The following is a 14,460-nucleotide window of genomic DNA, read 5'->3' on the forward strand; positions in this document are numbered from 1 at the left end:
GGGAATTAAATAAATAAATAAATAATACTAATAAATCTATCACTTAGATGTTTGCCAAAGAACAGATGAATAAAACCATAAGGGGCCAACCAGTGAGGAGACAGTTTCCAATATCATCAAGTTTTTATTCCATGGATTAGAACAGATTTCTGATGTTAGAAGTTCTCAGGAGGAAATTCTCAAGAGGAGGTTCTCATAGGTCCCTGGCCTCTGAACTGAACACTTTGTATTTACTCAGCTCATTCATTCATTCATTTTTTGAGGTTTCATTAACTTATTATTAAATGTATTCATTCAGGCAGGAATTTCTGAACCTTCACTTCTCACCCTGCAGCACAAACTTTATCTTTGTTCTTCCTAGCCAAATATATCCTCCAAGAACTTAGAAAAAAAAGGGAGGGGGGGTATGTTGAGTATCTCAGCAGAACAAGGTAACATGAGGGCCAACATCTCTAGAATTTTAGAGGAAAAGTCTATCTGTCCTCAGAGCTGGAAGGTCTGGTCTGGGAGGTTGCACAGAGTTGGAAGGTCTATGACCTTCCCAGTATGCTCTGTGGGTTACTGTAGCTTCAACCCCACTTTCAGCTCCCACAGTGCCACATTGTGTCAAACCTAGGTCACTCTTGTTTCTTCCCCTCTCACATTAAGGGGCTCCAGAATACTTATTCCCCAATATTTTATTTATTTTATTTTGGAGACAGGGAGAGACATAGAGAGGGGGAGAGAGAGAGAGAAGAGGAGAAAGGGCTTAGAGAAGGGGGGAAGATTAGGAGATAGAGGGAGGAGAGGAGAAGGGGAGTGGGAGAGGGAGAGGAAGAGATCAGAGCACTGCTCAGTTTTGGATTATGATGGTGATGAGGATTGAGCCTGGAATCCTGGAGCCTCAAGCATGAGGGTCTTTTGTGTAACCACTTCCCCAGCCCTAATATCCTATTATAATTGCTTTTTGGAAACAAAGATGTGTAGAAATTTCCTGGTTATTAAGGAGTTATGCTGGTCAGTTTCAAACAACCTCTCTGGGTGAGCATCTGTGGTCTGGGCTGAGTCTATAGCCCCTGATAGATAAAACACCTCTTTGCATACAAAACACAGCCATAGTCATTAGACATTCACAGGTTCAAAACCACAAAACAAGGACTCACTCTGAGAAATGTCTCCTCCCACCATCCTTATGCTGCCTAATCCCATTACCTTCTTTCACATGACTTCTCATGAAAAGAAGCACTGTATTTCAGAGTCTGTAGGATGGTGTATCCATTTTTCAGAAGCACTTCAGCCCAGAGAAAATATCATCCAATTCCTTGGAGTTCTTAGAGAAAATGAGAGTAGTCTCTGAACCTTATTTAAGGCTGTCCCAGATTTCTGCAAGAGCTTCATACAAGTGCTGCAAAAGCTGTCATTCATAGATGCAGATAACAACCTGCCATTCCCTTCAGAAGCTTCTTTGCTTAGGCACCTAGGGCCCTCCCTTCTCATGTCCTGTGCTCCTACAGGACTCATAATAGGAAAATATCCGTCTTCTGGAAAAGACCAAGGAGACCTTTCCATGGAAAAACAAAGGTAGCTTCAAACCAGTACCACAAGTAGACCCCAATTTGTGCAAAGCAAAGCTGATAGTATCAGAGTGGTAAGAGAGGCTACTATAAAAAGCAAAAAAACAAACACGAGAGGCACTCTAGCCAACCTTACTTTCCTGTTTTTTTTTTATTTATTTAAAAAAGGAGACATCGACAAAACCATAGGATAAGAGGGGTACAACTCCACACAGTTCCCACCACCAGAACCCTGTATCCTATCCCCTCCTCTGATAGCTTTCCTATTCTTTATCCCTCTGGGAATATGAACCCAGGGTCATTATGGGGTGCAGAAGGTGGAAGGTCTGGCTTCTGTAATTGCTTTCCCACTGAACATGGATATTGGCAGGTTGATCCATACTCCTAGCCTGTATCTCTCCTTCCCTAGTGGGGTGGGGTTCTGGGGAAGCAGGGCTCCAGGACATATTGGTGGGGGTCATCTATCCAGGGAAGTCTGGTTGGCATCATGGTAGCATCTGGAACCTGGTGGCTAAAAAGAGAGTTAACATATAGAGACAAACAAATTGTTGACTAACCATGAACCTAAAGGCTGGAATAGTGCAGATGAAGAGGGGGGGGTCTCCATTTTGTAGATAGTTAGTAGTCTTATTTTAGTTATATTTCAAAGAGCCCATGACTGCACTAGTTATTATATTTTTTTCTTGAGCCTGAAATCTGACATGCAGGTGGATCCAAGTTATTGTCTGGGGAGATGTTGTCATGGCTGGAAAAAGGTTCAGAAAGTTGCATCAGGGAAGACAGTAGGTCCCAAATATGGGAGAGATGTATAAATATTGTTGACTGTAAACCCCGTCGATCTGATTTGGTCTGGGACCCATAGTCAGCTTAGGAGCCTATGTGACTTCTGCATCCCTGTAGAGCTGAGCTCACATTCTGTGGTCATGAGTAGGAACATTCTAAGCTGCCCCAATTATACTTCCATCACTCAATCCAAAGCTAACCTTATCAAAGTAAGGACTGCAAAAACTGAATAAGGGCAAGAGACTGGCATACTTTAACGGTGACTCTTTAGTCACTATCAGGCCACCCCATTAGCTGGGGCCCTAGTTGGGAGTCCTGCAATTACCAGATAGACATTACAGGCCTAGACCTCGAATAGATTCCTCTCTCCATTATTACTGGTCATCTCTACCAGGAACAACACAATAGATCCCTTTGTGGGCCCCTATAGGACCTTGCCCTCAATGTGTATTAACAATGGTAGAGAATGTTCCATCCTCCAAAAGGAGGATGGACAACATACTCTTTGTTCTACCTGAGGAAGTTGGGTCCTGAAACTGTGGCAGCTTGGAACGTTCCTACTCTTTCATGTTTTATCTGGAGTCTTGAGGAAATCACCCACCAGGTGCAATCCAGAGCCAGGACATTGTTGTCTTCTCAAATACCAGTGGGTATTCTAGAGCCTATAGTCCAATTCCCAATGAGGTTGGGATTGTTATTTCTATTTCACAAATTAGACTGTCTCTCAGATCAGATAACTCATGCAAGTTCACACAGATAGAAAAGGTGTGAGATCAGGACTCGTATCTTTGGGGTACAAGGTTGGTGCTCCTTCTACCTTTACATTAAGTAGATTTACTACTCCTTTGGGCACCAGGGTTGGGATCTGGGGTCTTCCACATCTCAGATTGGTCTAGGAGATTATTATGACCAGTTCCACTGAGGCAGGTAGAACACAGTAGTGGTTGGATGACAGGTACTGACATAAGCAACAGTCTAGTGAAACAGGACAATGGGTCCTCCCATTTGCCTTGAGCACTGACCCTGTTAAGACCCATCCATGTTCCACACTCAGTTCTAGTACTATGTTTTGTTGTCTTTGTTTTGTTTTGTTTTGTTTTATGTCATTGTTGGATAGGACAGAGAGAAATGGAGAGAGGAGGGGAAGACAGAAAGGGGGAGAGAAAGAGACACCTGCAGACCTGCTTCACCACCTGTGAAGCGACTCCCCTGCAAGTGGGGAGCCGGGGGCTCAACTGGGATCCTTATGCCAGACCTTGCGCTTTGCGCCACTTGTGCTAAACCCCCAACTCTAGTTGGGGTGCTTTGTTCACCCCCAACTTAGGTTCTTTTCTTTTCAGGAAGGCTAAGAGACTTCTTGGACTTCAGTGACCTTTTTAAAAAGTATATCTAATGTCAACCTTCCATCTCCAATAATCTGGTGAGACCTTCCCTAACACATGAGACTACCTAGTCCCTTCTCTCTTTTTTTTCTTTTTGTTATATTTATTTATTTATTTACCCTTTTGTTGCCCTTGTTGTTTTTCACTGTTGTTGTAGCTATTATTATTGTTATTTATGTCACTGTTGTTAGATGGGATAGAGAGAAATGGAGAGAGGAGGGGAAGACAGAGGGGGGAGAGATAGACAGACACCTGCAGACCTGCTTCACAGCCTGTGAAGCGATTCCCCTGCAGGTGGGGAGCTGAGGGCTCGAACCGGGGTCCTTGTGCTTTGCGCCATGTATGCTCAACCCGCTGCGCTACTGCCTGATACCCCCTAGTTCCTTTTCAAATGGCACACTAGCAAAGTTACAGACCCTAGATATAGACCAGGGCCTAGGGGACAGGTTACATGTACATATGTATCCATAAATTAGGGAAAAATATATACCTCAATAGTCTGCTATGATTAGATTTAGACTTAATAAGTTTAGCAAGCAAGTAAAAACACCTAAAGAAGACACCATAAAGCATCTAATCAGATATTTACTACTTAGGCTTAGACACCCCCCACCCCTAGCCCTACTTCACTCTCCTCAATCACTTTGCTCAACTGCACAAAAGAAAGTAAGAAGTATCCCCTAATCTCTCCTGACAGGAATAGCATTAATGTCACCTCCTTGTTAATATTTAGAAGAAATACTGTTCACAATTGGCCAGGAGATGTACTGGCAAAAAGTATTGTTTATCAACTACAGGGCAATTATTGTCCCCTATGACAACCTCTATTATAATCATCAAGCAAGTAAAATGCAGTAAAACTTCAGGTTAACTTAGATCCCACTTAAACCCTAGGTCTACTCCCTCCCCAACTTGAGGTCCAATCCCATAAACACAAAACTGGTTTGGCTGCAACAAATGAAAATGAATGATTTAACAACTGGAAGAAAGTCCGTGTCAGATAAAGAAAGGACTACAAAAACTGGATAAAGGCAAGAGACTGGCTCACTTAAATGATAGTCTTTTTGGTCAATACCAGGCCACCCCATCATCTGGGGCTCTAGTCAGGAAATTCTTTGATTCCCACATAGATATGATGAGCAAGTCTGCAGCTCTCTGTCTCTCTCTCTCTCTCCTCCCCTCCTCTCTCAACTTCTTTTATCTTATATTTAAAAAAAAAGGAAAAAGTGACTTCTAGGAGCAAGGGATTCATCATGCAGGCATCAAGCTCCAATGATAACCCTGGTGGCAATAATTTTAAAAGCAAAACAAACAAACAAAATCTTGGGCTCCTACCCCAACACAGCATACAATTTGTAGGGAGTTATGAGAGGTGTGGAGCAGGTTCAGGGCCAGAGTTAAGTCACACGTCCATACAAGGTGTTCTTTCTATATAGTCCCACAGGGAGGCATAGTATGGACCCCTTGGGGGCAGGCAGGAGAACAACCTATCCCTGCTGCCTCCAAGTCCTTCTTCTAGTCTGGGTTTTACCATGACCATTGTCATCTCTTCCTTTCCTTCTACCTTTCTCTTAATAATCATCTTCAGTGGGTCACCAAGAATATAAAACATTTTGTCCCCACCACCTACCCTATAAAGGAGACAATATGAGGGGAAGAGGCATTTTCACTCCTTACTGAGGGCTGCACTAAGTTCTGCCTCCACCTTCAGTAGACAGATGGGGCTGCCCCATCCCCATTCACTTTTCTTGAATGAGTCACCCTCTTTTTACAAAAGTAAAATAATTGAATCCAGGATCCAAATAAGGTCCTCTTCATTGTGTTTCATTTCCTGTGGTGTGCTAGTCAGGTTAAGCCAGGCACAGGCAGTCAAGCTAGTATCTAGCCTCTAAGTTCCTATTGCTCATGGTTCCCCAGACAGGACTGTCCTGAAAGTGTCCACAGGTGGAGCACCACAGCAACCAGAGTTCATCTACTCCCAGTGTACAGAGAATATTCAAGGAAGTATATAGGGAGAATCTCTGGCTCCTGGTATGTGACGCTGGGAACCAGTGAGGGGCAGCTCAGACTACAGGACAATTGAGATACCCTAGCCCCACTCTGACCCTGTCAGCTTTCACACACTACATGAGGTGAGCAGAGACCTTCTGCCAACCCCAAGGGCAGCACAAGACCACAGGGACTGTTCCCTAGAAGGTGCCCGTCTCCGTGATGGCTTCCATGTCCACCTGCTCTGAGCCCTTTAGGGACTCTTTGGGCTCAGGCCTCCCAGCAAAGCTAGGGCTGAGGCTGATGCCATGTTGACAACTGGAGCGTGTCAGCAGTATGGTGCCTCTGCTTGAGAGGCTGCCATTGGAGAGCTGCCTGAGCATCCAAGGTGGGGGACCCCCGAAACAGGCCATGAGGCGCAGAGGGCGTGGCCACAGGTGGCTGTTGAAGCCCATGTAGATCCAGGGGTTGCAGCAGCTGCTGAGGTTTCCCAGAAGCATGGAGATGGTGAAAGGCACGTTGGTTGAGTCTGCAGAGAGAAAAAGTTTAAGAGTCACAGAGTTTGGAGGGATCTGAGAGACCAGGCCCCCACTGAACAGTGGAGGAAGCTAAGTCCCAGAGAGAAGGGACCCACTTCTATAATTTTTTATTTGTAAGAGTATGATGAAGATTGAAACTCAGTTTTGTTACAAGTTGAATTTAGAGGCATAAACATAAGAGCAGGACCAGTTCAACTGATGATAATTTCTGCCAAACCCTCAATGTTGAATCCTTTAATGGATAGAGATCTAGGATGTGGCAGCTTTTAGAAAGCATGGGCGGGTGGGGGGTGCAATGATGTAGGTCAAGTTCAGGCTCTTCCTATCCATCCTCTCACACACACATACATATTTATGCCACAGATGTGGCTGCACATTGCTGGAAAACTTTCTTGCTCACTCATCCAGGGAAGTTATACTCATTCTGTCACTCAGTCATTAAGCATTGTGGCAGGTAAGTGCTGAGGATCTGGCAGAACAATCAATAGGGCCTTTATTGCTTTGTTGGTCCCATGGCATCATCTCCAGCTGCAGCAGAGGGGCAGCTTGAGAGCAGAGGGCACCTGAGCATCCAGCTTCAACCAGCATGCATCTTGTGCACAGAGACTATGCCTAAAGACTGTGCCGTCCTCTACAGAAGAACTAACTTTTCTCTCTGAGAACCCCAATGTGAGAGGACAAATATTCTTTCTTTCTTTCTTTCTTTCTTTCTTTCTTTCTTTCTTTCTTTCTTTCTTTCTTTCTCTCTTTCTTTTTCAAACACTTATCATTTGAAAGGACAGACACAAGTTGAAAGGGAGATTGTGAGGGAGAGATAGCTGCAGACCTGCTTTATCACTTGTGAACACCCCCCTGCCCCCACAGATGGGGGCTGGGACTTAGACCTGAGTTCTTGTATATGGTAATGTATGTGCTCAACTAGGTGCACAACTGCCTGGTTCCCAAGGACAAATATTCTAATAAGATTCCATATGGAGCTTTAAGGAATCATGCTAAGTGAGATAAGCCAGAAAGAGAAAGATGAGTGTGGGATGATCCCATTCATAGACAGAAATTGAAAAATAAGAACAGAAGGGAAAACACAAAGCAGAATTTGAACTGGGTTTTGTGTATTGCACCAAAGTAAAAGTCTCTGGGGTGGAGGAGGTGTTTAGGTCCTGGAACATGATGGTAGAGGAGGACCTAGAGGGGACTGAATTGTTACTGTGGAAAACTAAGAAATGTTACACATGTACAAACTACCAGCAGCTGAGGAGGCTGCACAGTGGTAGCATTAAAGGACTTGCTTGTATAAGGTCCCAAGTCTGATTCCCTGATATTGTACATGTTAGAATAATGCTCTCTCTTATAAACAAATCTTGGTGTGTGTGTGTGTGTGTGTGTGTGTCTGTGTGTGTGTGTGTGTCTGTGTGTGTGTGTCTGTGTGTGTGTATGTTTTAGATTCCACCCAACCACAATATTCTTTCTGAAGACTAAATGGAGCTCCTCGTGCTAATAGGAAGCTTTCAAAGTGGACCGTGGCCACTTTCTACACAAATCACAGCTATAACTACAGCATAGGTTACACTCTGAGCTACCTTGCCTTACGGCACAAGTTGTAGAATCACTGAACATAATAGAGATGAAAGGGAATTTAGGGACTAGGATACAGACTTGAAAGTAGGTCTTCCTGCTTTAAGGCAACAGTCCTATATACCTCCACAATTTCAACCAGTAAACTCAAAAGCACTGTGGAAGTTTCAGACACACTTGTTCCTTGTGTACATGTTTATGCTCATAAGTGTAGCCACTACTAACCAAAGAGAAAGGAAGACACAGGTCAGAACATCTGTCAGAAGACACATCCTGTAGAAGTGGGAAGTCTTTGGCATTGGAGTCTGGATAGATCCATCTAGGGTACAGAGGTTAGAGCAAGGAGGGAGCACTTCTGAGTAGTGGAGGGGCCAATCTGAACACAAAGAGACTCCTTCACTTGGACCTGGACACTAGCCTGCTATCCAGTGAATGTAATTCTACATGCTGCAGTAAACTTAAGGAGTTGTTTTGGCTAAGGAAATCTCATGTACAGTCAGTACTTGACTATGCTAGCAATTGAGGGTTTCCATATGTTCCTTTGCTTGTAAAGCATCTATTTGACTTAGTCCCTTTTAAGTCAACCCAGTACAGTGGCTAGAGATAAACCCTTGAGGACAAATTCATGAGGCTCAGTTACAGGCAGCCAGTCTGTCCTGGCAGTAACTCAATCAACAGCTGGGAATAAGGGCCAAGGCAGTGAGACAGTCAGACTCTGAACAAAGACTCAGGGATGAGAGGACAGGAGCATGCTGTATAGGGGCACTGGATGTACTGGACAGTAATGAATCTCTGCCCACCTAAAAAGACCACAGAGAATTCCCCTTTGTTCTAAAGATCACATTTTCTGTAAGATAACACTTTGTTCCCACATTCCTTGCTCAGAGAGACCCTTGGTAAGGGGTAAATTGATCTAAACAGGGGAAGGATGTGACAGCAAGGGACAACTCCTGACAATGACGAACACAGCAGGTGTATGAGGGCTCCCATTTGCCATTTGAGCACAGTGTTCTGGGAGGCCCCATTTTGTTTCTTACATGAGTGGAAGGGTGTTCTCTTAACCAGTTTCAGAGCCAAGCTGATGGGCAGAACAGCATATTGAGGCAAAAGAGACCTAGGGTCCATTGTTCACTTCGTTAGGTGGTCTCAGACAAGTTAACTATCCCTCTGAGTCTCTGCTTCCTCATTAACAAAGGGAAGAACTTAAAACATCAAGGGACCACAAACTGCTGTCTTGTACCAGATCATCTGAAAACCCCTTTCAGCTCTATTATGCTATGAATCTAATAATCATCCATCTAGACAGTTGGCAAGTTGACTGGCCAAATTTATCAGTGGGTCTATTTTATCAGAGCCACATTGTACTTTTAAGTGTTTAAATTAGTTACTAAACTTTTAAAACATGGAAATATTACATCAAAGATACTCAGTATCACCGGGTTGGATGGGGATTGTAGGTGTCTCTGTCTCTCTCTTTTTAAAGATTTGTTTATTTATTAACATCATAGAGAGTACAAGAGAGGAGAGAGAACCAAAGTATTGCTCTGGCCTGTATGATACCAGGGATAAACTCTATGCCTCATGCTTGAGAGTACAATACTTTATCCCCTGTGCCACCTCCTGGTCCATGTATCTGTCCCTCTTCACAAGGGCTGGCCACCACATTTAATTATTTGTTTATTTATTTATTTTGTGGTGTTGGAAACCTTTTTTGCATTCTTTTTAGTGAAATAATATTTATTAACAAAATTATAAGATAATTGGGTTATAATTCCAAACCACTCCCACCACCAGAGCTCTGTGTCCCCACCCCTCTCCATTGGAAGCTGCAGTAGTTCTCTTAAGATCACAGACACAGGCTAACTTTACCTCTCTCTCTCTCTCTCTCCATATATATAATTTTGTGCCCATTTGTCCTGTGGTCCTGCCTTTATTTCCTCTCTAAGTCATACCCGCACCCACTACTATTTCCAAATGTCTTTCTTTTTATCCTCTTCTTTCTCAGATAAAAGAAATAGTGTCTGGCTTCCTCTGGTGTTTTCTAGGTTCAGTTTCTTTTCAGCAATAGTATAAAAACAAGGTTCCTATTGGCAAATACTTAGGGTCCTGGCCACCATCTTTCTTCATTCATTTGGTAGCTATCCAGCCCTGGGACACATAATAACCTTGTCTCCCACCCCCTCACCCCCACCCATCTCCCTTCCTGGCTCTTGTCCCCACCCTTCTCTTTACCTCCCCCACCATACAGCATCACTCCACCCCCAGCCCAGCCCCAGACCACAGACTTGCCTTCATTGGGGGCATCCTCATCCCATGCAGACCACATCTGGACACTGAAGAATGGTGCCCAGCAGGCAATGTAGGCCAGCACGATGACAAAGGTCATTTTCACAGTGCGGATCTTGGCCCGAGAGATGGTGCTGATGCTGCTGACCCTGGATTGCAGCCCCCGAGTAGCAGCTGCAGGAGCAGAGGGCAAGGGCCTGTCCAATGTCCTTCGACCCCCTCCTTCAGACCTCCAGGCCTGCGTCTTAACCTTGAGGTTCTTACAGATCTCATGGCAGATGAGGCTGTAGCAGGCAGTGAGCATGACCATGGGCAGAATGAAGATGGCCAGGGTGGTCCAGGTGATGTAGACCCGTAGGCCCCAGGGGAAGCGGAAGTCTGCCCAGCAGTCCAGCACCCCAGAGCCCTGGATGGCCTCCCTCAAAGAGAAGATGAAGATCTGAGGGAGACTGAGGATGGCAGCCAGCAGCCAGGGAGCAGCGATGAGCGGGTAGGTGGACTGGCTAAGTTGCTGGAGGCTGCGCAATGGATGGCAGACAGCAAGGTAGCGGTCCAGTGTCATGGCCAGCAGCATGTAGGTGGAGGCAAACATGCTGAACACCTGCAGGTATTTGACGGCCCGGCAGAGGATGTCGGGGCCCTGGAAGCGGTAGGTGATGTCCCACAGCAGCTGGGGCAGCACCTGGAAGAGCGCCACACCCAGGTCTGTCAGTGCCAGGTGTAGCACAAACAGGTGCATCCGAGAGCGCTTGCGGCCCAGCCGGCCCAGGGTCAGCAGCACCACCAGGTTGCCTCCAGTCGCCAGCACCAGCACAGTGGCCAGGACCCCAATTTCCACCTTTGCCAGCTCTTCATCCCGGCCAAGCCAGGGTGTGGTAGCATTGGGGGCAGAGAGGGTGCCCCCAGGAGTGGGGTGCAGGGCCTCAGGGAGTCCAGAGTCCATGGTCCAAGTGTTCTGGGAGGGAAGCAAGGAGAACAGGATGGATGAAGAGTGAGGGTGCAAGTGGAGCAGAGAGGGAAAGGTTGAAGATAGAGGGAAGCAGGGTGGGGTGGCAGTGAGGAAAGTGGGAATTAGTGATGATAGTTTTAAGGACAGGGATCCAGAGGAGGAAGGGTGGGCTGAAACAAAGAAAGGTGCAGCTGAGATAAAGCTAGAGGGGTGGGAAAACCGAGCAAAGTGGGGGCCAGGAAGACTGGGATTCAGGGAGAAAGAAATGAAGCTGCGGTGGAGGGGAGGGGCTTCTGGAAGGGAGAGGGCAGGGGTAGCTGCTTGCTCCAAGGCCACTGAGAGTCAGTCTCTATCTCTGTCTGTCTCTGTCTCTCTTTCTGTCTCTCTTTCTGTCTCTCTCTCCTTTCTCTCCTCTCTCTCTCTATCCCCTTTGCTGGAAGCAGAAGCGGATGCCCCAAAGCTTGCTTACAGTCCCGGTTGGGGGTCATGGACTGAAGATGTAGACAAGCCGGTGCGCCCGGATTCGAGAGCGCCCAGAGCAGCCGCTCAGGTGGGTCGCGATTTTATGGGTGTCCAGCGCACTGGTTGGCTACTGCAAGGAGGGCGGGGTGACACGTGCGGGCATCCGGCAAGGGCACCGCAAGGGGGCGGGGGACCAAAGGGGTTGTTTGGGGATGGGACTGTCCGAAGCCAATCAGGGAAGAAGGATGGAGGGGAGGAGAGAAGCAGACAAAGCCAGACAGCTCGTGGGACCCACTGACAGTTGACAGACAGACTGACTGACAGATTAAGGGCAGGCGGGCAGGCAGGCAGACAAACTCATCCACGCTGGCACAGTGAAACTCTGTCATCCTAGACGGGCATACACCTGGGGTTGGGGATGGGCGTCCCCTGCCGCGAGCTCCAGGTTAACCCCCTAAGGGTCGTATATCTATCTGCGAAGGGGGCAGTGGCAGACAGCGCCCTTCCCACCGAGTCCCTAACCCTGGGGGCGACGATTGACAAGGTAGACAAGGGGGGGAAATTTGGGGTCTTTGTGGGAGGAAGAACGGGTTTGACTGGTGATAGGAGAGAGATGGGGTGCAGGGAGCTTGACCTAAGAGCCCTGGGACTAGATGGGAGAGGAAATCCTTGGGGGAGTCCAACCTGCAGCCTCTAGGATTGACTGTCCCTGCACAAATAAGCTTTTCCTGGTGTGGAGGGGGGGACGGCGGGGTGTGTGAGTGGAATAGGGTGGATGTAGGGTTGGGAAGGTGGGAGCAGTGAGGGAAGAGACTGAAAAGACAGACCACCAGCAAGCAATGGAGGCAAAACTAGCCTGTTTTTTTTTGCAGAGCACAACAGCATCAACTGCAGCCAGAGAATGAGAGGTCCTGAGCACAGTGGTGTGTGTGTGTGTGTGTGTGTGTGTGTGTGTGTGTGTGTGTGTGTGATTCTTCCATTCAGAGGGAACTATAGCTCAGGAGAGAGGGTGTGCACTAATGCACATGCACATGAGGTGGATTATTGAGACTCTACAGCAGAGAAGAAATTCAATACACAGCCCAGAGTCTCACAAGGGCAGAGTCTCATATCTGTAGGAAGCTCTTCTGGGCTTGCCTTTGTTATTTCTTTTTAGAAAATTTACTCACTTATTTATTTACCAGAACACTGCTCAGTTCTGGCTTAAGGTAATGTTGGAGGTTGAACCTGGTACCTTGGAACTTCAGGCACAAAAGTTATATTGCATAGCCATTGTGCTATCTCTTTGCAATTGCCTTTTTTTAAAAAATATATTTATTTGTTATTGCATAGAGACAGAGAAAAACTGAGAGGGAAAGAGGGAGAAATAAAGAGACAGAAAGAAATCTGCAACCCTGCTTCAGGTGGGGAGCAGGGGCTTGAACCTGGGTCCTTGTGCACTGTAATGTGTACACTTAACCAGGTGTGCCACCACCTGGCCCCTGAAATTGCCTTTTGATCAAACCAGATTCCCTATAGTGTCATCCATTCACCCATTCAGTTAGCTTGATGTCTTGGAGATTCTGCTTCCTAAAAGTCAAGAAAATATGCCTGCCTCATCTCACTCCCTCAATTCAAACTCTCACTGGTTCTCACCTCAATTCCTGTCACATCCTCAAGCTCAGCCTATACAAGGACTGTGCTCCTTACAAGTGATTATTTTGATTCTCTCTGCATGCAAACAAACTCTACAGTTCCCAAATATATATATAACCCTTTGCAGGTATGCCCTCATCTATGCCCCAAATTCTTTTTTCCTCTTCTTATTGGTGATTTAATAATGATTAACAAGAGTGTAAGATAACAGGGGTATAATTCCAGACAGTACCCACCTTTAATTTATTATCTTTATTTATTTATTGAATAGAAACTGTCAGAAATTGAGAGGAACGGAGGAGATAGAAAGAGAGAAATAAAGACACATGCAGGGGAATCAGACTGTAGCGCAGCGGGTAAAGAGCAAGGACCGGAGGATCCCGGTTCAAGTCCCTGGCTCCCCACCTGCAGGGGAGTCGCTTCACAGGTGGTTCTTCTTCTAGCGTTTGCCCTTCTTCCGTAGCCAGTCAACAGCGTCAGGTTGAGCCTGATGTCTGCTTGTTGCTGGCTTTGAAAGTGACTGGGATCCATGTGGATTCAGTCGGCTAGGAAGGATCGTCAGTTTCCCCAATAAATGGGTACTCACGGGATGCACCATGAGAAGGTCGATCCAATGCATCCCGTGAAGCAGGTCTGCAGGTTTCTGTCTTTCTCTCCCCCCTCTATTCTCCCCTCCTCTCTCTATTTCTCTCTGTCCTATCCAACAATGACGACACCAGTAACAACAACAATAATAACTACAAAAATGAAACAAGGGCAACAAAATGGAATAAACAAATAAACAGTACCCAAAAAAGACACATGCAGCATTGTTTCACCACTCAAAAAGCTTTTCCCCTGCAGGTGGGGCTAAGGAGCTTGAACCTGGGTCCTTGTGCATTGTAACGTGTGCTTAACCAGGTGCACCACCACCCAACCCCTATGCCCCAAATTCTTTATCTTAGTATCACAACTTCCCAGAGACTTGTTTATACCTATCTACATTTTCTTCCTCTCAATTACTTATTTCTTGACATGTTCATTTAAATTAAATATGTATACTTACTTAAGCCTATTTTGTACTTGACATGACATATATAACATATTTTTAAACATTAAATAATTGATATATTACATGTATTTCTAGAATTTGCACTTTAAATTATACTTTTTTCTTTTTATCAGAGCACTGCTCAACTCTGGTTTAAGGTGCTTCAGGGTTTAGAACTTAGAACTTCAGATCTTTCGACATGGAAGCCTTTTTTCAGAATCATTCTACTATTTCCCCAGCCCTCTACATTATATTTGAGATCTGTCCTCCATCATGCTAT

At 45.8% G+C, this 14,460-nt stretch overlaps 1 protein-coding gene across 1 annotated transcript; it reads right to left on the bottom strand.

Annotated features, from left to right (window-relative positions):
* Positions 1 to 5,907: 5,907 nt before the first annotated feature.
* AVPR1B (arginine vasopressin receptor 1B) lies at positions 5,908 to 11,107 on the bottom strand. Its single transcript, XM_007523159.2, has 2 exons — positions 10,108 to 11,107; positions 5,908 to 6,236 (listed from the first exon to the last, which is right to left on the bottom strand). Exons 1-2 carry the CDS (start codon positions 11,045 to 11,047, stop codon positions 5,908 to 5,910), a joined length of 1,269 nt encoding a protein of 422 aa, XP_007523221.2. The 5' UTR covers positions 11,048 to 11,107.
* Positions 11,108 to 14,460: the final 3,353 nt, after the last annotated feature.

This window comes from Erinaceus europaeus, chromosome 19, assembly GCF_950295315.1.
Source record: "Erinaceus europaeus chromosome 19, mEriEur2.1, whole genome shotgun sequence".
NCBI lineage: Eukaryota > Metazoa > Chordata > Mammalia > Eulipotyphla > Erinaceidae > Erinaceus > Erinaceus europaeus.